Genomic DNA, 22,103 nt, shown 5'->3' on the forward strand with positions numbered 1-22,103 from the left:
TATGTTTGGCAGCATGAGTGAAGGATGCTTAGTTGCGGAATAGGAAGCCGATTCTAGATTTAATTTTGGATTGGAGATGTTTAATGTGAGTCTGGAAAGAGAGTTTACAGTCTAACCAGACACCTAGGTATTTGTAGTTGTCCACATATTCTAAGTCAGAACCGTCCAGAGTAGTGATGTTGGACGGGCGGGCAGGTGCGGGCAGCGATCGGTTGAAGAGCATGCATTTAGTTTTACTAGCATTTAAGAGCAGTTGGAGGCCACGGAAGGAGAGTTGTATGGCATTGAAGCTCATCTGGAGGTTAGTTAACACAGTGTCCAAAGAAGGGCCAGAAGTACATAGCCTGGTTCCTCTCTAGGTTTCTTCCTAGGTTTTGGCCTTTCTAGGGAGTTTTTCCTAGCCACCGTGCTTCTACACCTGCATTGCTTGCTGTTTGGGGTTTTAGGCTGGGTTTCTGTACAGCACTTTGAGATATCAGCTGATGTACGAAGGGCTATATAAATATATATATATTTGATTTGATTTGATTTGAAGTATACAGAATGGTGTCGTCTGCATAGAGGTGGATCAAAGAATCATGTATGCAGAGAAGAGAATCGGCCCTGTGGCACCCCCATAGAGACTGCCAGAGGTCCGGACAACAGGCCCTCCGATTTGACATACTGAACTCTATCAGAAAAATAGTTGGTGAACCAGGCGAGGCAATCATTTGAGAAACCAAGGCTGTTGAGTGTGTAAATAAGAATGTTGTGATTGACAGAGTCGAATGCCTTAGCCAGGTCGATGAATACGGCTGCACAGTAATGTCTCTTATCGATGGCGGTTATGATATCGTTTAGGACCTTGAGCGTGGCTGAGGCACCCGTGACCAGCTCTGAAACCAGATTGCATAGCGGAGAAGGTACGGTGGGATTCGAAATGGTCAGTAATCTGTTTGTTTTCTTGGCTTTCGAAGACCTTAGAAAGGCAGGGTAGAATAGATATAGGTCTGTAGCAGTTTGGGTCTAGAGTGTCCCCCCCTTTGAAGAGGGGGATGACCACAGCAGCTTTCCAATCTATGGGAATCTCAGACGATACGAAAGAGAGGTTGAACAGGCTAGTAATAGGGGTTGCAACAATTTCGGCAGATCATTTTAGAAAGAGAGGGTCCAGATTGTCTAGCCCGGCTGATTTGTAGGGGTCCAGATTTTGCAGCTCTTTCAGAACATCAGCTATCTCGATGTTGGTGAAAGAGAAGTGGGGGAGGTTTGGGTGAGTTGCTGTGGGGAGGGCAGGGCTGTTGATCGGGGTAGGGGTAGCCAGGTGGAAAGCATGGCCAGCTGTAGAAAAATGCTTGTTGAAATGTTCAATTATAGTGGATTTAACGGTGGTAACAGTGTTTCGTAGCCTCAGTGCAGTGGGCTCCTGGGAGGAGGTGCTCTTATTCTCCATGGACTTTACAGTGTCCCAGAACTTTAACATTGATGTATCCTGCAACAGATGTTTTTAAATTGGTAACATACATGTTTGTCTTCTTCTAACACCCCTTAAGGGGAAAGTAATCTAACAGTAACTGAATGTAATAAGATTACGTTACTGAGTTTGGGTAATCCAAAAATTATGTTACTGATCACAATTTTGGACAGGTAACTAGTAACGGATTACATTTAGATAGTAATCTACCCAACCCTGCTGCACATTAAGGAAGTATATTGTTGGTGGTGTACAACGTTGTCATAGAACTGTTTATTTCAAATGGTTTTGTGAATTTAAATGTGCGGTATGTCTGGTTTTAGAGCATAGACTACATCACTTTCATGTGACCCATTTAGAAATTTATACACACATTGAAAAGAGAATGGGGTGGGGACAAGTCGTATTCAGGAGGTACAGTTTCACTGTAATACACTTTGGCCCCCAGAAAATAAATTATATATAATCATTTATTGATTTAATTCATTATTTTAACACCAGACTGTCTGCATGATTTTATTCTGCGGCTGCGCTTTGACGTTATCGAAACCAGAGAGGAAGAGGCAAGGCGGGAGATTTCACTCTCCCAAAATGTAGCTAAATCTGTTCAAAATAAACCCAAAGCGTTTCAAGGGATTTATTTTGGACCTAAATTTATCGCCTGCCTTCCCGTCTTTGGGACGACTCCCATTGTTAGTGCGGAGACATGAGCATCTCGTCAATATACAGATATCTGCCTAAACATCTAAGTAAAATCACATGATCTGTATTTTGTCATATGACATTGATGAGCCCGACAAGCAACCAGAAACAAGCAACTCACGGTGGACTTCACTAAAAGAAAGACAACCGTCAGGGATGAAATTCTATAAAACGTTTTTGTGACTTTGACGATAATATCTGGAGTATGGAATGTTGGGGAGTTTTGACTGCGATAGCTGCCGCTTGTCTGCTAGGTAAGGTTGGTGGTTTGTTGTCTTGGCTTGTCAACTGGGGCGTAATCATTAGTACAAACAGTTACGAAACGTGAGTTTCTATTGGACAGATTCAGGTAGGTCCCTCCCCGTTTCGTTTGTTTCAGTTTAAGAAACGTTTTGCAACAGCATTGGCAAAATGAATACACCCATGGCAAACAACACTGACTGCTTTTTAGTAACCTATGACTGAAGACAATTCTACATGGGATTGTTTGAGGTACTCACCCACTAGTGCAACTGTGTAGATCTTTTTCTGTTTATGAACTTTGGCTAGACTTTTTCTTAGGCACGCCATTCAATTTATCATTCACAATACTGATTTTATTTTTAAAAGTTTTACAAACCGCGGTATCCATGGTTTATTCTCTGATTCAAAACGTTCTTAAATGACTGAATGCAACATTAACATTACACACTGCTTTGCAACAATGTTGCATAAGTGCAGCTTTTAAAGTCAATGCTAATCAACATTCAACTGTTATTGTGAGGTGACATTTGTTGGCCTTGTTGGCCTCATTCTAGTGTTCAATTAACACACGTTACCCAAGCAGTTCCCCATGCTCTGGCAATCTAAACTCAATAGAATATACAGTACAGTATAGACAGAGGGCCCTGGCCAACTCTGAGCATTTTGGAGTATAAACCAGGTGAAATCTCATGACCTGTTTTTAAATAATTGCATTTCTTGAAGAGGGTGTCATTCTCTCAGTAAAGCAGCTCGGCTCACTGCTAATGTGATTACTGCCACAATAACGTCTCTGTGTGCTGCTGCTTTCTTTCCCCAACTCACTGTAGGTCAGACACCATCATATATTGTGTTAAAGGTGTTTAATAGTGTCACATTACACACTCCACAAATGGCTACATATCCTAAAGAAGACTTACTTTGAAATGCTTTTTGTGAAACATTGGCTACCTCATTGTGAAATAGATCAGGTGGGTGTGATTCAGAATGGCAACATCGTTGTAAGGTATCAGAGGAATGAGCAAGTAGACATCTAAAATCTTTCATGTTGGAACTTTTTGCCATTCTTTGATCAGGAACAAGGCTTTTAATTCATACTCCTCTTTGGAGAATGTGCCACAAAGGCCTATTACTGGATTTTCCTGAAACACTAAGGGTTGAAATCTGTGGATGTCTACTGAAAGATCATCTGATTGTAGTGAGGGGAAGGTTAGGTGTCACATGACGTCTGCAATGGGTTACGCCATCAAATACCAATCACCGAGGAACTTTTGGTCTTCTGAACCATACTAATCAGTGTTTTGACCCATTAGCCTATATGGGTTCTGAATATCTAGCTTCCCAGGTCATGTGCTCTATTTCAGGGGAGTCAGGAACCAATACACACAGTCAGTTAGGAAAGCAAAGGCTAGCTTTTTCAAACAGAAATTTGCATCCTGTAGCTCTAACTCCAAAAAGTTCTGGAACACTGTAAAGTCCATGGAGAATAAAAGCACCTCCTCCCAGCTGCCCACTGCACTGAGGCTAGAAAACACTGTCACCATGGATAAATCCACAATAATCGAGAATTTCAATAAGCATTTTTTTACAGCTGACCATGCTTTCCTCCTGGCTATCCCAACCCCGGCCAACATCTCCTCACCCCCCGCAGCGACTTGCCCAAGCCTCCCCAGCTTCTCCTTCACCCAAATCCAGATAGAAGATATCCTGAAAGAGCTGCAAAACCAGGACCTGTACAAATTAGCTGGGCTAGACAATCTGGATCCTCTCTTTCTAAAATTATCCGCCGCCATTGTTGCAACCTCTATTACTAGTCTATTCAACCTCTCTTTCTATCGTCCGAGATTCCTAAAGATTGGAAAGATGCCGCGGTCATACCCGTCTTCAAAGGGGGTGACACACTAGACCTAAACTGTTACAGACCTATATCCATCATGTCCTGCCTATCTAAAGTCTTCGAAAGCCAAGTTAACAAACGGATCACTGACCATTTCAAATCCCACCGTATCTTCTCCGCTGTGCAATCCTGTTTCCGAGCTGGTCACGGGTACACCTCAGCCACGCTCAAGGTACTAAACGATATCATAACCACCATCGATAAAAGACAGTACTGTGCAGCCGTCTTCATCGACCTCGCCAAGGCTTTTGACTCTGGCAAACTCGGTATTCTTATTGGCAGACTCAACAGCCTTGGTTTCTCAAATGACTGCCTCACCTGGTTCCCCAACTACTTCTCAGACAGAGTTCAGTGTGTCAAATCGGAGAGCCTGATGTCCGGACCTCTGGCAGTCTCTATGGGGAAACCGCAAGGTTCAATTTTCGGGCCGACTCTTTTCTCTGTATATTTCAATGATGTTGCTCTTGCTGCGGATGATTCCTTGATCCACCTCTACGCAGACGACACCATTCTGTATACATCTGGCCCTTCTTTGGACACTGTGTTAACAAACCTCCAGGCGAGCTTCAATGCCATACAACACTCCTTCCGTGGCCTCCAACTGCTCTTAAATGCTAGTAAAACTAAATGCATGCTCTTCAACCGATCGCCCGCATCGCTACTCTGGATGGGTCTGACTTAGAATATGTGGACAACTACAAATACATAGGTGTCTGGCTAGACTGTAAACTCCCCTTCCAGACTCATATTAAGTATCTCCAATCCAAAATTAAATCTAGAATCGGCCTCCTATTTCACAACAAAGCCTCCTTCACTCACGCTGCCAAACATACCCTCGATAAACTGACTATCCTACCGATCCTCGACTTTGGCGATGTCATTTACACAATAGCCTCCAACACTCTACTCAGCAAACTGGATGCAGTCTATCACAGTGCAATCCGTTTATCACAGTGCAAAGCCCCATATACCACCCACCACTGCAACCTGTATGCTCTCGTTGGCTGGCCCTTGCTACATATACGTCGCCAGACCTACTGGCTCCAGGTCATCTATAAGTATTTGCTAGGTACAGCTCTGCCTTATCTCAGCTCACTGGTCACCATAACAACACCCACCCGTAGCACGGCCTCCAGAAGGTATATCTCACTGGTCATCCCGAAAGCCAACACCTCCTTTTGCTGCCTTTCCTTCCAGTTCTCTGCTCCCAATGACCGGAACGAATTGCAAAAATCGCTGAAGTTGGAGACTTCTCTCCCTCACTAACTTTAAACATCATCTATCTGAGCAGCTTATCGATCACTGCAGCTGTACACAGCCCGTCTGTAAATAGCCCATCCAACTACCTACCTCATCCCCATATTGTTTTTAATTACTTTCTTGCTCTTTTGAACACCAGTATTTCTACTTGCACATCATCATCTGCACATCTATCACTCCAGTGTTAATTTGCTAAATTGTAATTACTTCGCTACTCTTGGCCTATTTATTGCCTTACCTCCTTACTCCATTTGCACACATTGTATGTAGATTGTTCTATTGTGTTATTGACTGTACTTTTGTTTTTCACGTGGAACTGCGTTGTTTTTGTCACACTGCTTTGCTTTATCTTGGCCAGGTCACAGTTGTAAATGAGAACTTGTTCTCAACTGGCATACCTGGTTAAATAAAGGTGAATAAATAAAACAAATCCCCTGTAGCATTTGCCTATCTACCACATTGCTGCTTAGAGAGAGGCTGGGAATGTTTAATTTTCTCCTGTTTCTAGAACTATTTCTCTGAAGGTCTGTCTTGTTATAACAGGTGTGGGGGTGAGCCAGACAACGGCTCCGATGCTCGCTCTTTCTGTGATGAACACCACATTCATTGAGAATGTGACAGAAACAACCACATTCAGTGAGACCCCTACAGTCAGTGAGACTCCTACAGTCAGTGAGACCCCTACAGTCAGTGAGACCCCTACATTCAATGAGAAAGTGACAGCAACCCCCCATGTGATCCTCAGCACCACATCCCCAGGCTGCTCTGCCCTCTGTGAGGCCTGTGTCCCAGGGTCCTACTCCGACAAAGGTGAGTCTGAACTATGGGCCTGCTTACCCAGGCCTGGCAGAGAGAGGGAGACTGAGAATTAAATAAACCTCCCCAAAAGCTTTTTATTGTCACTGTGTTTTGCTGTAGTAGAGAACAAAATGTTAGCTCACTGCTTTGAAAAGTGCTCTTTTTGTTAGCTACAACATTTCAATAATTTTCCTGTGTAGACTGTTATATTTATCACCACAACCTATAAATTAGGTAGAAACACACCACAGGCAATTGATGCAGCACTGTAATGTAGTTTTTACCCATGTGACATCTATTTTTAACACCAAGGATGTTTGTTCTTATGGTATGCTAAGTGGACAGCTTTGCTGTATTATTTGACTACTGCCATTTGTCTGGCCTGCGGCCTCTACAGAGTACGTGAAAGATAATTTGGCTAAACTGTAAAATTAAGATGGTAAATCTTGCAAACAGCACAGCCTGTTCAATAATAGACTTCTGATCCATCCCCCAGACACCTTCCTGTGTTCCTGCTGCCGTGAGCCAGGGTTGTGTCTGTTCACTGGGGCTTGCCTCCTATGTTCCAGAGGGTTCTTTCAGAGTCTGGCTGGACAACAGCGATGTCTGCCCTGCAGCCAGGGTTTTTACACCAAGTAAGTCTCTGTCGACTGAGGGCATAGCCGATTCACAAACATTCTGTAGACCACTGTTGCTCTTCCTCTTCTCTTGCAGTTTCACCGGAAGCCCTGTGTGTCAGTCCTGCCCCGCAGGCTCCTACAGCAACATCACAGGCTCCGACTCCTGCCAAAGTTGTTCTCCAGGTATTTATATCAATATTTGTTCTGTTTTGGTTGTATAAGCATTTCAATAATTACTTACTTGTAACTATTACAGTGATTATATTATAGTGTTGTGAATTTTCGTGTTGTTTTGTACAGCCATGCACATAGGCAGAGAGAAAGTTAAAGGAGTGAATAAAAAATGTGTAACAACTGATGAAAACAATCAGCTCTACTGCATAAGAGCTGGACTTCAGTTATTTGTTGCACATTTAAACAAACCAAGACTTTAGAAATATTTCATTTCCTGTGTTAAAAAATAAATAAATGGAACGTGTTATTTTCAGGTTTCTATATGTCTCAACAAAATGCCACATTGTGCAGTCCATGTCAACGAGGAACATTCTGCAAGTATGTTGCCCTTCATGGTCACCTTAGATCTGTGGTTCCTAAACTAATGCGGTATACACTGCAGCGGGATCTGCATGAACTCTTGATAATCCACACAAACGGTTGCTTGTCTGCAGATCTAACATCGCATGCTCCCCTCTCATGCAAACGGTCTTACTTCCCAAAACACCTACAGACACACAGACTGACAGACTCATAGGTTTATTAGTGGGCATTGAATATATTATTATTGTAATAGTTCAGTGATCAGACACGGATGGTGATAGCCAGCAGTATGAAACAGTATTTCTAAATAAGTTCTTCCCTATTCATTGCAACCTTGTGGCTGTCACTCCCACAGCTCCTCCAGTTGTGCTCTGTGTCAGATCTGTCCTGCTGGTACAGAGTCCCTCCAGGCTGCTGCCAAGGAGTGCACACCTTGTCGTCCAGGTAACTGCCAGTGCCAGCCAAAAATATCAACTGTGCTATTCAGTGTGTTAAAATATTAAAATTGTGGCTGAGAATGTTCCATTCAATCTAATATCAAGTAAATCTTTAACTATGTCTGTATAGTCTATGACTGAAGTAGCTCTATTTCCAGAAGGGTTATCTGGCACTAAATGGATTACATCTATAAACACACTAAAGGAAGGCATGCATGTTCTAATTTGTGAAGGTAGTACACCGTAATAGCAGACTCAGACAGTTTTAAATGGATGATTGGTTTTGGACAGGCCTGCACAAGGCTCCCCGTCAGAGTATGTGTCAAATCTGCAGCAGCGGCTTCTTCCAGATCCACTGGGGCCAGGAGACCTGTAACCTCTGCCCAGAAAACCACTACTGCCCAGTCAGTACCACAACTCTTATTCCCTGTAAACACCTCTAATACTGAAACTATCCCCAAGGGATTTCCTGACCAACTTTAATGAGCAGGGCTCACTTCACCTGTCCCACAGAGTCCAGACGTGAACCCCATCCGGTGCCCTGGCGTTGCCTTCTGTCCTGAAGGCAGCACTGCTCCAGGTTACTGCATGGAGACCTTCTTCCGCAAGGCAGGGGAGGACTGCGAGCTGGCCCCTATCACCATTGCTCTACTTGTCATTGGAGGAGGTGGTATGTCTGAAGACACGTTAACATTTTGGTGTAGTGGGAGGAAAGTGGTTTGAACTTTAGGCTACCAGTTAGATGTTGAAAACCCTTGTCAAGCTGTCATAATGAAATTCACATATTTACTTGGGGTTTTAGTGACCCTTTAATCAAGAAGTTGTTCATTGACATGAACCTTGTTAATTTCTTCCAATTACACTACTTTTATGCACTTTCTCGGCACTACAAATATCCAAATATTATTTAATTATGCTTATAGGTCATTTGATCTCGAGGCCACATCCTGTAGAAAAAAACTAGGTGAAATATATAAATCATGCTGAAGTAATCGAGTAGTAAGTAGTAAGTGACCTTTTTAGTATTTTTGCATACACTATTGATGTGTTGTTTCTCTCTTTTCTCTGGTCCAGTGGCCCTACTCTTTGTCATCTTACTGGTGTTGCGTCGAATGCGAGACACAGGTGGAGAGCTTTCCCTCACGCGACAATTTCTGTTAACCAAAGAGAGGCCGCAAGGTGAATACTACGGGATCCCATGTGATGCCGAGCCAGTATACGCTGGTTGGTGAACATGTCCCCACCCTCATCTGATACTTCCTATTATTGAGGTGAAATGTCTGGCTTTTAGAGCAGAATCAAGGGAAGTCTGTGTGCCTCAGTTATGGACTAATGGACCATAAGAGAAAGCAGACACCAAATACTATCCATGGTTTACCAAATGTCCATTTAAGTACTTTTGATAACTCACCAGCTTTCCTGCGATTTATATCTTCTAGATGTATTTTTAACAAGCAGAAGTGTTTTTCATCTGTATTCTGTGCTTTAGTGATGGTGGATCCCGTTACATTTGTTAAAAATAAGAAAAAATGTAATCAATTGAATTTACCTTTGCATTCCTTTAGATTAATTAGGTAAATGGTTTAAAGAGGCACACACTGGATGGTTTAGGAGGGTTGAAAATGGAGCTTGCGGGCCTCTATAAGGACTTGGTGGAGACCTTGTGTTATGAAAATCACTTTTGTTGATGTTTGTAAATGCATTCAGTCATGGTACATCGATGGGTGTTTAACTTATGCTTTGAAGATTGTTTTAAGTAAATGTTCCCCTCTGTCACAGAAATAATCTATTTGCTGGTTATACATATTAATCATTTTGGTGATCTGAGGTACTATGTGTTATATTTTATTTTCTGTTTGAACGGCATCACATCTATGTTCATCAATAGAAATGTTTTTGACCTATGCTATTTAAAAGAAAATTATATTTGTATGTTTTACAGAAAAACACTGACTCTGACTGGAATAAAGCATAGCCATGCACTACTCTCAAGTGAAATTCTGTTATGATATAATTACTAGCGTATAAAACAGGATACAGACTGAAGTTATAGCTTTCCCGACTTCAATGATCTTTTGGTGGTGTCATCAGCCAATTGTGAAACTTGATCTCTTTATCTTGTATCAGAATAGCCCTAAAGCGATCCTTTATTGATGTGAAGTGCCATTACTTGTGTGACCAATACAAATAAGAAAGGAGAAATTGGGCATCCTTGTTTAATTATGCATCTAATATTTATTCTCTGTGAGGTTCCATAATAATTGAACAGAGCTATTATCATAAAGTGTCTTAATTACACTTTGTAAATATTGACCAAAACCAAATAATTGTGTTCAACTGTATCAAAAGCCTTGTAAAAGTCTACAAATAAAATAAAGCTATCTTCTAATAATGTACTCACTGTAGTCTATCAAGTCCAATACTAGTCGAATATTATTACGTCTGCCCTTCATAAAACCAGACTGGGTCCTGTGGGTGTAAACTCTGTGGATGTGTTAAGTAGAAGTGCTCCTGAGTAGAATGGACCCCCTTTTTACTTTGAATTGTTTTTAAATAAACAAATAATTCACATATTTCATAGAAATACTTTACATTATTTTATAACTAGTAAAAATATATCAATAATTGTGCACATTTTCCATTATTTTCACCCTAATTATTCATGATTGGCTGAGAGAAATGTATGATATAACGATTGTGGGGGCTGTTTTGTTAGACTTTATACGTCATTGCCTGCTGCTGGATAAACGTATGTGTTATTATGGCTTTACACCCCCTGCTATATTGTGGATAAAGACTTACTTGTCTATCAGAACACAGAGGGTGTTCTTTAATGGAAGCTTCTTCAACATAATCCAGTTAGAATCAGGAATTCCCCAGGGCAGCTGTCTAGGCCCCCCTTTTCAATCTTTACTAATGACATGCCACTGGCTTTGAGTAAACCGAGTGTGTCAATGTATTGGGATAACTCAACACTATACACATCACCTACTACAGCGTGTGAAATAATTGAAACACTTAACAGTTGAGTTGCGGTTAGTTTCAGAATGGGTGGCAAGGAATACGTTTGTTTTGTCGCACCTGGACTACTCTTCAGTTGTGTGGTCAGGTGCCACAAAGAGGGACTTAGGAAATTTACAATTGTCTCAGAACAGGCAGCACAGCTGGCCCTTAAATGTACACGGAGAGCTAACATTAATAATGTGCATGTCAATCTCTCATGGCTCAAAGTGGAGGAGAGATTGACTTCATCACTACTTGTTTTTGTAAGTGTTGACAAGCTGAATGCACCGAGCTGTCTGGTGGCATGTCTTGTGCATACCCCACAAGACATGCCACCAGAGGTCTCTTCACTGTCCCAAAGTCCAGAACAGACCATGGGAGGCGCACAGTACTACATAGAGCCATGACTACATGGAACTCTATTCCACATCAGATAACTGATGCAAGCAATAGAATCAGTTTGAAAAAAAAAAGATAAAATACACCTTATAGAACAGCGGGGACTGTGAAGAGACACACACACACACACAGGTATAGACACACGCTAGCACACGCACTCTACACACACTTACATTGTAATATTGTTGTATGGTTGTATTTTGTATTGTAGATATGTAGTGGTGTAATAACTGTATGATGTACAGTTTTATATTTTGTTTAATGTGTGATTGTACGTGCCTTAATGCGTTTGGACCCTTGAAAGACTAGCTGCTGCCTTGAGGGGATCCCTAATAAATACAAATACAAATACAAATAAAGTACGAAGTATACAGGTTGGAACTCTTATTCTGAAGGATTCCAAAAAACCCGTGACCCGGAAGTGCTTTGTTATTATTGCCTGCTTCACAGCGGCATTACAAGAAACATGGCAGCCATCATGGCCAGGAACGTCCCTGGTATGTGTTGATACATCATTGAGCTTTTACCTGTGATGAATTCAAGGTTTTGTGTAGATTCTATTGATTATATACCCAGCTAATTGCTTGCCTAACGAGTCGACATTCGTGGTTATTATTAGCGCAGCGCAGGCTAAGGTTATCCAATGCCAGCACATACTCATGATGCTAGCTGTGTAACTAGCTATGGAGCTAGTGTGGTGATACTGAACAAGATATAGCTTACCTAATTTTAGAAATGTATTTATTTTTGCATGGACAGGCTTGATGAGGCCGTTGACTCTGTTTGCCAGGGGGCAGCAGATATGTCGGTTCTCCACCATAATCAATCGTCAAACTGTCCAGAGGTCTCTGGTCACTACTCCTGCATGGGCTTCTCTGTCCGCCAAAGGCTTCCAGACACCCAAGCAGAGCATCCTGCAACGGTGAGGGCTAGGCATACATACTGCTCATCAGATTCAGAAAAGTCATATCGTGCTGATTCAATTCATCAAGTGCGATTAGCTTTTTTAAAACTAATTTAGCTAGCTAGACAGCTTTTGTTTCAATTGTTTTTGAAAGATGCATCAATCAATTAAATTAATAAGATGAGAGTAATATCCCCAAGCTTTGTTTGTTTGAATGACATGAAACATTAAAACATTTAAAGAACAACAACAATTGATTTACTAATTTGGGTGGGACTTGGTTCTTGCAGGGTTGCACCTCTCATTCCCAGCCTGATCCAGCAACCAAGCAGAAACCTCACGTACATCAGTGTGAAAAAAGGGAAGAGGAAATCTGTGAAGTCAGTGGTGAAGAGGTTCATGCGTCTGCACTGTGGCCTGTGGATTAGACGCAAGGTAATGTACAAGTCTCTCATTCTGTTCTCCTTAGGTTCTGAAACGATAAAGGTTGTGGCGTTGGCTGTATGTTTCTCCTCCGTGTTCAAATTGACACTTACTGCTGATTCTCAATAGGCTGGATACAAGAAAAAACTGTGGAAGAAGTTGCCTGCCAGAAAGAAGCGTTTAAGGGAGCATGTGTTTTGTAACAAAACACAGAATAAGCTCTTGGACAAAATGACCACAAAATTCTGGAAGAGGAGGAACTGGTTTGTCAATGATCCCTACAAGAAATATCATGAACGTGTCAACCTAAAAGTCTAATGGCTAGAATTGTCCTTCCCACTCTGAGATGTATGTACATTTGCAATTGATTCATCAAATTTCATTGTACACAAGAACATTGTTCACAGCATCATTTTGGTCAATGTAGAGTGAAATGCAGATTTGGGCAATTGATTAATAAAATGATAACTGTATTGTTTGTTGTTGAATAAATTAACTCAAATGTATTAATCTATTACATTTAAATATAATACAAAATACATAAGCCATGGTGTCACATTGTCTCATATTTATTGGCTGTTATTCACCAACAGAAACACTGATGATACAGAGAAAGCACATGTCATTTTAGCTCATCCCGGTCTGTCATCTTTTTTTCAGAAATTCACAATAAGCTTTGAGCATCATGGGAGATTCTGGTCTGCCAGAAGGTACTTTTTACTCAAGGCCATCAGTCAGACATGTTCCTCATGCAATTTATTTGACTCAAGGTTGTGGAAACATGTATTTTGTCCATGAGAATAACTCCTGACCTTGCCACAAAGTGCTTCAAAAGAATATTGAAAAAAATATTCAGCACTTCAGAATCATTGTAAAATCGGCAAGGCAATCACTGAAGCAAATAAAAACTAAACTAATTCACCCAATGCTCTGTAGTAAATCATTTTCCTATGACTTTCGTTTATTGATCTGTGTGCTGCTAGATAGCAACAAAAACATGATTAACTTTATTTTGATCCATTTTATTTGAAAGGGCAATCACATTCCAACACAACACAAAAACTACTAAAGTCGCAACAAAGATAAAAAAAATTGTGCCACATGAAAACTGCCCATTAGAAGGAACCTCTTTCTGATAATTCCATGTGCAAACAAGTGTATACCAAAATCTTTTTTTTACCAGAAAGTGATTGAATTTGATGTAAACTGAACACACACCTGAGAAGCCTTAATTTATGTATTGAGAACAGTGAACTAAAATGAAATCTGCCCAAACCCCAAGTATGATTCAGTGATGCATTGTGTAATAGCCAAGAGGGTTCAATCTAAGTGAATTCACATACCTACAGTGCAGAAACGTTCATTTAAAGACCGTATGTCACTCACCTTTGTTACTACCATTGGCAAAAACACTCCCGATATTCATGTAATTTACAAAAGGTTAGGAACCTGCCCAACTATAGTGTAATTGCTATGCCCTCATAGATATAGGCAACAGGCAGGTCTTAGAGAAGAATTAGTCATTAATCTCTTCATAATGGCTGGGAAAAGACAGGTCGACAATTGTGGCTACATTGAGAAATGAGTTTTGAGTAAGAAGTGTGAGTTGACAATTTCTCAGTGAAAGCAGAGTATTGCACAGTGTTTTTAGACTCTGAGAAGGACCAGAGTATATAGCTCTCGCCACTGGCTATCTTTTGTTATACAATAGCTATACACTTCAAATCATGTTTTGTGTGCTAAACCAGAAAATACTCAAATGTATAGTGATGCCTATAAGGCATGAATAACACAAACTTTTACAAAACAATTGAATGACAGACTTGAATGCCAGATTATAATGAGATTGAAAAGTTGATTGTCAACATTTCTACCCCATAGAGAAATGTCTTTATTTGAATACTAACTAATCCCATATAATAATAATTTTGGTAATGATAAATAACATGGTGATCAGTGAACTAAAAAGGAAAAAAAACATTTTTACATTTCTGAAGTTCTTTTTTGTTGACATTTCATGGTACTGGAACAGTTGCAGTAACTCTGAACATAGTGGATAGTGCCAATAGTCAATGACAGTCATAGTTATGTGTTTCATGATGTTTTAGCGCTCTTTGCAAGAAATACAAGTACTGATATTACTGTTTCTGTAGTACCAGGTACTCAATGTTTTATTTGAATGATTTAAGGCTTTATAAGCAAATGTAAAGAGCTCTATTCAATCCGTATCGTGGAAGTTCAGCGTTACAGCGTGATTTAAATTTAAAGACAATGTTCCCGCGTTAGTGAAGACTTTATTCACGATAAACGCTGCATATGTCGGCTCGATATTACCTTCACATTTCTATCGCACAATCTGTAATGCTTCAGCGATACAGACTGAATAGAGCCCTTACTTGCATTTGATTAATAATAATCAGCATTTTTTAAGTCCTACCACTGCTATTTTATCTCATAAATAAATACCACCTTTGAGGAGATATACTAACCTGATAGGACAATTCATTTCAATATTCTGTGTCCTGTTAAATTGTCAGTACAGATTGTGTTTGCCAGGTTAAAGCTCTCCCTACAAACCCAAGAGAGGGAGTGGACAACCATATCCTTCATTACGGAGTATTTCACCCTGCTACGCTCCTGATGACTGATGCTACCTCAAACAGTGACCAAGTAGCCACAAAAAGATGTAAGTAACAATACATTCTGTTTTATGACACTAATGACCAGAGACACATACATGCATTTGTCTCTAAACATAGTATATAAAAAAAACTATTAATGATAAATACACACACTTTACATACATACAAAAACATATTCAATGACCGACAAGTCAATCCAAATGTCTGTAAGGTATGAAGCCCACTCGAGTGCTACCTTGATGGCACCCACCATCTGTCTCCTTTACAGTACAGTATGTGCCAGATGTCATATATATTAAGATAGAGGGTCACAAGTCACTTTGGTTTCCTTATTCTAAAACAAGGCTGCTTTATGCATTTAGCTTTTAGCCACATTTCTTTATTTACCCTCTTCTCCTTGCAGCTAAAGTGGTCTTGGGAGCGTTCACACAAAATCACATGGCTTCTCTGTTTGAAGGCAGCTGGGCAGTCCTGGATCTTGTGAGAGGTCTTATGTCCCTAGGAGGAGGCTAGAAAGACAGATGGAAAAAAAGAGAGATGGGGCACTGATTAACCATAACGGTTCTGAAAGCAATAAATGCCACATTATTCCTGATTTGTGGTCTGACAATGTTTGTCTTGTCTGTCTGATATGCATGCTCTGTATATCTATCTATACTGTCAGTTTGGGCACAAGAGTAACACTTAGTACATTATGAAAATATGAGTTGACACATGGTAAAGAAAGCAATCCTGGAATGTTCTTTTCAGAGGCCTGTTCCAGCTTGTTTTCTATGGAAATTGGGAAATCAATACATGCAATCACATCAATACTTCCATTACATTCAACAGCAAAGTCATATCAGCAGTGAAACAATACTGCAAAACAACATCAATTCATACACTTATCAGTCCACTAAAAATAGAAATGCATATTAGAAACTAATTTGTATCATAACGGTACAACTAATTTCAGACAGAAAATGATCTTCCGTCCTCATTTTTGCAATGGTACCGTGCCACGAGGACCCAGTGTGTTAGTCACCACAGTCCAGTTCAGGGGAAGTTAGAATCACATGCCAGTAGGCCAGCCAGTTTAAAGGAGTACCTCAGGCGCCTTCCTCTTAATCAGCCTGAGCTGTGGGGTGCTTGTTGACGCCCCCCCCCCCATGTCCTCAGTCTGCTCTGGTGCTGGGGGTGCAAGGGATGGAGGTGGAGAGGGCTGGGGGGTCAGGGAGGGTGAAGGAGGGAGTGTGGGTTTGGGGGGTGTAATAGCGTGGGACAGCAGCTCCTTGGTGTCACACAGGTCGAATCTCAACACCTCATACTCAGTCATGTCCAAATCCTGCCCTGCACCGTGAGAAGCAACGGTGGTGAAAAATTAACAGACACACATCCGAATGTACACTGAAAGCAGCAGTGAAATGTTGTACTATAATTGTTGAAGTGCTGTAGCTTCACTACAGAGAGGTTGTTATGAGTTCTAAGGGGCAGAGTAGGGTGGTTGTTGTTCTCTACACAGAGCACCGGAGCAGACATCAAAAGGACCATGTGTGCAGGCAGGGGAATAAGGACTAGAATAACGCTGAAAGATATGGGATTCCCTCTCTCACAGGGCAAACAAGCATAACAATGCTATACGGACGAGGACTCCTCTTCACGGCCCTTCATTTAGTCTCTGCAGAATCATGTTGAGTACACTGGATTTCCATCTCATCATTCAATATGCCATGGAAATGGAAAGCAAAAGGCCAAAATAGCCTTTCATAAACCAGCTCTTTCAATATGAAGGATGCTGGTTGACCTATCAGCTAATATCATGTTGTTTTTATGAAAACACAGATAATCACGTTGTAAATATTCCACAATAAGTGTGTGGTAAGTTAACAAAACACGTTTTTCAAACATAATTTGAAAATGTGTTAATGATCCACATAGTACAGTCACTTACAGGAATAGTTACAGTCCTTCCACAACACATTTTTTAATTAACAGAGCCATGGTGCAAAAGCATTCTTTTTCACCTTGTGGTTATTATTAACCTCTTGGAAAATAGACTAATCAATCCAAACAAAGTGAATCTCAAAGAAACTTTGGGACTGTCCAACACATACTGTATAATGAGACATGGACCACTGAACTAGTATGGCCACCGGAGAGCAGGCTCTGGTCATTCAATGATAAAAGCTAAACGTGAAGCATTCTCAGGTGAGTCTAGAGCATTGATATTCAAAGTCGGGGGAATTGCAGTGGGGTTGCAAAATGTTTTTTTTTCATGGAACAATATCATTTTGTTGTTGTTGGGAAAAATGTATTTATTGGTTCTCTTCATTTTGATAGGAGAGAAAATGTAATGAATTGAAGGTTATTTGTTGATGTGAAAATGTTAATGGACTGGTTTTAATGTTGTGTGGTCAGATTTGGGATGGGGTCCCAAATGGTAAAGGTTTGAATAGCACTGGTCCAGAGCCTGCCTGGCAGCCATGTAGAGACTTACCTGCAGTCAAATATCACAAACAGGAATAGATATGTGGGATTAGGGGGACTAAGGAAAGTCAGGGCACAGAACTATTATCTCCAGGCTTAAACAGGAAAGAGGCCATATGATCATGTTTGTTTAAGCAGAGGAAACAGACCTGTTTTCAGGAGTGTCAACATTTCTAATGCCTTTCATTTGAAGCAATGAGCAATACTAAGCAGTAAGGTATTTAAGTTACTAACTATGGAGTTAAACTGTACTCATTGTTTTCAGTAGTGCTTTGGTAAAACCATTATTTGCCAAATATACCATTTATGGAAACAATGAGTACAGTTTAACTCCCTAGTTAGTAACTTAAATACCTAAAGGCACATTAGATACGATTGGCAATGTGTACACCTCTAGCATGTGTATTGGTAAATATTTACTCTATTAGTCCGTACTAGTAGACATGCTAGAGGTGTACACAAATTGCCTATTGTACAGTATATACCCTTTTCAGTGTTACCATATTGCTACTTAGCTACTACATGGTAGTTATCTAAGAGGTGATCAAATTGTATTATGGAAAAATTATGTGCAAATAGGATAATCACATCCCGAACCTGGCTGTGTCATTCATTCTGTCTGTATCCTGGTTAGTGATGTAAGTGTATGTGGCAGTATAGTCTCACCCTTGGTGTAGCCACTCTCTGACTTGCTGCGCATCATGGTCCTGGCCCTCTGTTGTCCAGCTGCAGACTGACTCGGGACAGATCCAGAGTCCACCTCAGTTGGGTCGGACTGGTAGGCGGACAAGTCATGCATGCTGAAACTTCGTAGTCTATCTGACAGTACTCCTTGGCCCTGGGGTGGGAGACAAAATACACGAACACTATGAATTATACATATATGTACACAGAAAAACATCACTTCACCCCACCATTCCCCCAGGACACATCAGAAATGGAAATAGTCAGCATTACCTTTGTCGCTGCCAGGACTGCAGCTGTGGCTGCTACATTCAAACCTTTCCTCCCAAAAGTCACCAGAGTATCGTAGCTTTTGTCCTTTGCTTGGCAGAGATAGTCATCAATATCCTGGACATAGAGGAAAACACACATATTAATTGTGTTTTTATTGGCAGGCCATGTGAAAAACCCACTCACAGATTTGATGTACTGTATGCAAACAATACATGTTGTGACTATTTGTAATGAACAAGGTCGCTATCTGTCTTGAGATTGCTCTTTAGCAACACACGTTTCTTCACACATAAAGAGTGGACATGTTGATTGTCTTTTAGAATCAGTGCTATTGTTCATTTTCATCTGACACTGGGTCCCAGTGTTGGTCCCCTCTCAACTCTGATGTGTTTCCTGACCCCAAAATAAAGTAAGAAGGAAAGGAACAGAAGGAAAAACCATGCCGTTTCCTTATGCCCCTCCACCCAAAACATGACCAGCTAGGACAATCCAACCTCTCCTTCGGATAATCCATCACAGCAAATGTCATTAAAATGATTAGCAGCGCATTTAAAACATATATAGTATAGAAGACACCTTATAAAACATTTCAAGAGGACAAAGAAAAAAGTACTAATGCACTGGTCTCACCTTCTCTTTTGAAGATAGTGTCGGGTGAACAAACTTCCTGTATAGAACACTGGACCCCTTTGTGTAAGGAGACAGTAACCATACCACAAAGGCAATCTTCAGCTCATAATAGAAAGGAACCCTACAGTGAAGGGAAGAATAATACAGCGATCAGAGCATTCAAAAAATCTACTCCCCATTACAATACCATCATCAGTCGTGACTATCCTATGTAGGCCAATGTTATGTGACTCAGTACTATTGCAGAACAATATTTTGGACTTATATGAAAACAAGTGAAATAATACTATACATAAATACAAAACAGGTATTTTATAATACAGCATTAACTTACCAACAGATAAATATATCCGTGAGGGTTTCCATGGTGGTGAATAGTGCAAATATGATCCAGTACATCATCCATTTCACCTTTAAAAGCAAAATAACTGTCACAGTTAGTCTGATACATAATAGTTCAAGAATATTAAACTCAATTCTTATTAATCCTGGTTCATGTAATTCAGTCCACGATTTGGCTGGGTCCCAGACTATGGTTTCATTGTCACTTTTTTCATAATGTTGCTAATACTCACATATTCCTTCACATCCTTTGACTTGACAGCTTTGTATGAGGAGTATGCAGGATATAGTGTGCCAAATACAAGCCTGGAAAACACAAAACATGTCATTAGCTTATGCAATAAGTGCTTGTCCAGCACATCCACACACATTTATGGGGCTAAAAGCAAATAAAACTCACTGGTAACAACTGTCCAAAAAACAAACAACTCTCTATTTGTATAACTTTGATGTATAAGCTATACTATCTTGGCCAGGTCGCAATTGTAAATGAGAACTTATTCTCAATTTGCCTACTTGGTTAAATAAAGGTGAAATAAAATAAACAATATGTCCTCCAACTCAGCAGTAATGGGTATTGGGTTTGTGACGAATTTACTGTGTTAAAACTGTTTTAGATTTGATTGAATGCATAATGTTTAAATAAACAAATAATACATCAACAGGGAGTGGCTCATATTCCAAGAAATGAGGAGAATCAGTCCCATGCGCACTTCCTTTGCGCCAAAGACCCATTGCAATCAAAGAGGCCCCCGCTAGACAAGTCAGAGTTTTACGTGCGCAACTATTTTCCAATTCCGTTCATATTGTTGAATGTGTAATTGACATGAAGACATTAATATTTTCAACAACAATTAAAACTAATGAGTGAGCAGAAAAAGGTGCACATTTAAAATTCGAATTTACTAAACAAGGCCACATGAGGACTACACCTGTGTATGACTATAACAGACAGGGGGACCCCTTGGCTTGAAGCAACAGTATGGCAACAGTTGTGAGTGTGACCTGCTCAAATTACTGACCTACATAGGCCTGTATAACCATACAGTTGTTAAACACACAAGGTCACTCAAAACAAAATGCACTCAGTGTTTCTGCTTAAGATCTCAGAACAACAAATAAAATGTGTTGGATAGTCTATATAGAGTTTTGAACGCCAAGTCAGAAGACACTTGGAGCCTCACGTCTGAAACAGCAATGTAATATGATATTGTAACCTAAATTTAATTGACGTGCTATTTTGAGATTTGGCTAACTCCAAGTCTATATGTTGTGAACACGTTTAATCATTTCGCCACATTACAACACCATAGAAATGACCAGTGGAGTCTATAATTCTACTTCCATACATTAACGTGCTTAAATATTCGGATGACTCAGAACATTTGCGGCAATAAAGTCTTAGAAATATATACAACACTTTTATTGTAACCTGAGAGGGGTGACCCATCCCTTTGTTTTCCAAATAAAGGACATCAAGTAACATAAAATAGCTCTGCTTACCACTGCTCTGTGCTTTATAAAAGCATTTGATTATATAGTTATAATTGAATTTACTGTATGAAATCCCCTATCGATTACAGCATTATTGTTGCTTGATCATTTTCAACATGCATAGCTCTGCATGAGCAGACATAGAAATATACATATTTAATTTGGGCAATCACGTAATTCTTTGTCTGGAATTCAATGAAAACGCAAGTAAATACATAATAGTCTAAATAAAATATTCACCGACCCTTTAAATGTGATATGACTATTAAATCAAAAGGCAAAAAAATGCCTTATTGAAATAAGGAATAAGTCATAAACAGAGCACAATATTCTGTCTCGCCTCAAACCCCAGAGTCACGGTCTCTGCTCAGAAATAAGACGTAGCCTACATAGGCTATAAAGCGGCCACTGCTGTCATGCATCTTGTGTCACGGAAAAAAGCATATTTACAGCAAACGGCATTATCTCGAGGTGGGATTTTTATGAAAGAAGAATGTGATTTAAAAAAAAATACTTACACCACAAGTCTAGAGATTATCCAAGAAACCATTGCGCTGAGAAGGGGACGGAACGTGCTGTCAACAGGGCGGAGTTTCCTTCTTGAGCGTTGGCAGTTGCCATTTGACAGCAGCGTCAGCGAGGACCAACCACGGCGTCAAACGTTCCGCTGCACGCAGACATGAACGTGATACAGAATATTTTTTGTCTATTTAAATAGTTACTGGCCTAACTAACTACCTGATGTGGATGTTCATTTTTTAATTGAACACTAACTAGGAAGATTGTGAGGTTGTAGTGACAACACCAACACCTTCTGTGAAATAGAAAAAGTGAGCAGACCAGACAGGGTAAATGCTATTCAGAATCATTGGGAAGTCACTAGCCTAACTCACCATTTA

At 40.3% G+C, this 22,103-nt stretch overlaps 3 protein-coding genes across 5 annotated transcripts; 2 read left to right on the forward strand and 1 right to left on the reverse strand.

Annotated features, from left to right (window-relative positions):
- Positions 1-1,989: 1,989 nt before the first annotated feature.
- On the forward strand, positions 1,990-10,517 carry LOC110497854 (uncharacterized). The gene is made up of 9 exons (XM_021574285.3): positions 1,990-2,409; positions 6,096-6,362; positions 6,847-6,985; positions 7,065-7,153; positions 7,459-7,522; positions 7,863-7,951; positions 8,236-8,348; positions 8,458-8,614; positions 9,019-10,517. The coding sequence occupies exons 1-9, from the start codon at positions 2,361-2,363 to the stop codon at positions 9,174-9,176; spliced, it is 1,125 nt and encodes a 374-aa protein (XP_021429960.2). The 5' UTR covers positions 1,990-2,360; the 3' UTR covers positions 9,177-10,517.
- A 1,238-nt stretch (positions 10,518-11,755) lies between these two features.
- Positions 11,756-13,599, forward strand: mrpl35 (mitochondrial ribosomal protein L35). 2 transcript variants are annotated; one of them, XM_090211291.1, is made up of 5 exons: positions 11,765-11,843; positions 12,106-12,268; positions 12,541-12,685; positions 12,803-13,021; positions 13,334-13,599. In XM_090211291.1, exons 1-4 carry the CDS (start codon positions 11,813-11,815, stop codon positions 12,989-12,991), a joined length of 528 nt encoding a protein of 175 aa, XP_090067417.1. In that variant the 5' UTR covers positions 11,765-11,812; the 3' UTR covers positions 12,992-13,021; positions 13,334-13,599. The 2 variants fall into 2 exon arrangements, with proteins under 2 accessions (XP_021429963.3, XP_090067417.1); XM_021574288.3 differs by lacking the exon at positions 13,334-13,599 and having other exon boundaries at positions 11,756-11,843; positions 12,803-13,219.
- reep1 (receptor accessory protein 1) lies at positions 13,222-21,855 on the reverse strand. Of its 2 annotated transcripts, XM_021574286.3 has the most exons (8): positions 21,723-21,843; positions 19,944-20,016; positions 19,703-19,779; positions 19,369-19,489; positions 18,739-18,852; positions 18,448-18,619; positions 16,403-16,644; positions 13,222-15,824 (listed from the first exon to the last, which is right to left on the reverse strand). In XM_021574286.3, the coding sequence occupies exons 1-8, from the start codon at positions 21,752-21,754 to the stop codon at positions 15,750-15,752; spliced, it is 906 nt and encodes a 301-aa protein (XP_021429961.3). In that variant the 5' UTR covers positions 21,755-21,843; the 3' UTR covers positions 13,222-15,749. The 2 variants fall into 2 exon arrangements, with proteins under 2 accessions (XP_021429961.3, XP_021429962.1); XM_021574287.3 differs by lacking the exon at positions 16,403-16,644 and having other exon boundaries at positions 21,723-21,855.
- Between the last annotated feature and the right edge of the window lie 248 nt (positions 21,856-22,103).

This window comes from Oncorhynchus mykiss, chromosome 19, assembly GCF_057628025.1.
Source record: "Oncorhynchus mykiss isolate SJ-2025 chromosome 19, ASM5762802v1, whole genome shotgun sequence".
In the NCBI taxonomy this organism is placed as follows: domain Eukaryota; kingdom Metazoa; phylum Chordata; class Actinopteri; order Salmoniformes; family Salmonidae; genus Oncorhynchus; species Oncorhynchus mykiss.

What these genes read in the sequence shown, in the direction of transcription:
- LOC110497854 (XM_021574285.3), top strand. Translation starts at nt 2,361, where the DNA reads ATGGAATGTTGGGGAGTTTTGACTGCGATAGCTGCCGCTTGTCTGCTA. An exon ending in AGGGTCCTACTCCGACAAAG is followed by an intron (nt 6,363 to 6,846) that starts GTGAGTCTGAAC and finishes TCCATCCCCCAG; the next exon opens with ACACCTTCCTGTGTTCCTGC. An exon ending in CTGCCAAAGTTGTTCTCCAG is followed by an intron (nt 7,154 to 7,458) that starts GTATTTATATCA and finishes TGTTATTTTCAG; the next exon opens with GTTTCTATATGTCTCAACAA.
- mrpl35 (XM_021574288.3), top strand. Translation starts at nt 11,813, where the DNA reads ATGGCAGCCATCATGGCCAGGAACGTCCCTG. An exon ending in AAGCAGAGCATCCTGCAACG is followed by an intron (nt 12,269 to 12,540) that starts GTGAGGGCTAGG and finishes TGGTTCTTGCAG; the next exon opens with GGTTGCACCTCTCATTCCCA. An exon ending in GCCTGTGGATTAGACGCAAG is followed by an intron (nt 12,686 to 12,802) that starts GTAATGTACAAG and finishes GATTCTCAATAG; the next exon opens with GCTGGATACAAGAAAAAACT.
- reep1 (XM_021574286.3), bottom strand. Translation starts at nt 21,754, where the DNA reads ATGGTTTCTTGGATAATCTCTAGACTTGTGGT. An exon ending in CAGTCCTGGCAGCGACAAAG is followed by an intron (nt 18,620 to 18,738) that starts GTAATGCTGACT and finishes CTCCCACCCCAG; the next exon opens with GGCCAAGGAGTACTGTCAGA. An exon ending in TTAAGAGGAAGGCGCCTGAG is followed by an intron (nt 15,825 to 16,402) that starts GTACTCCTTTAA and finishes CTGTCTTTCTAG; the next exon opens with CCTCCTCCTAGGGACATAAG.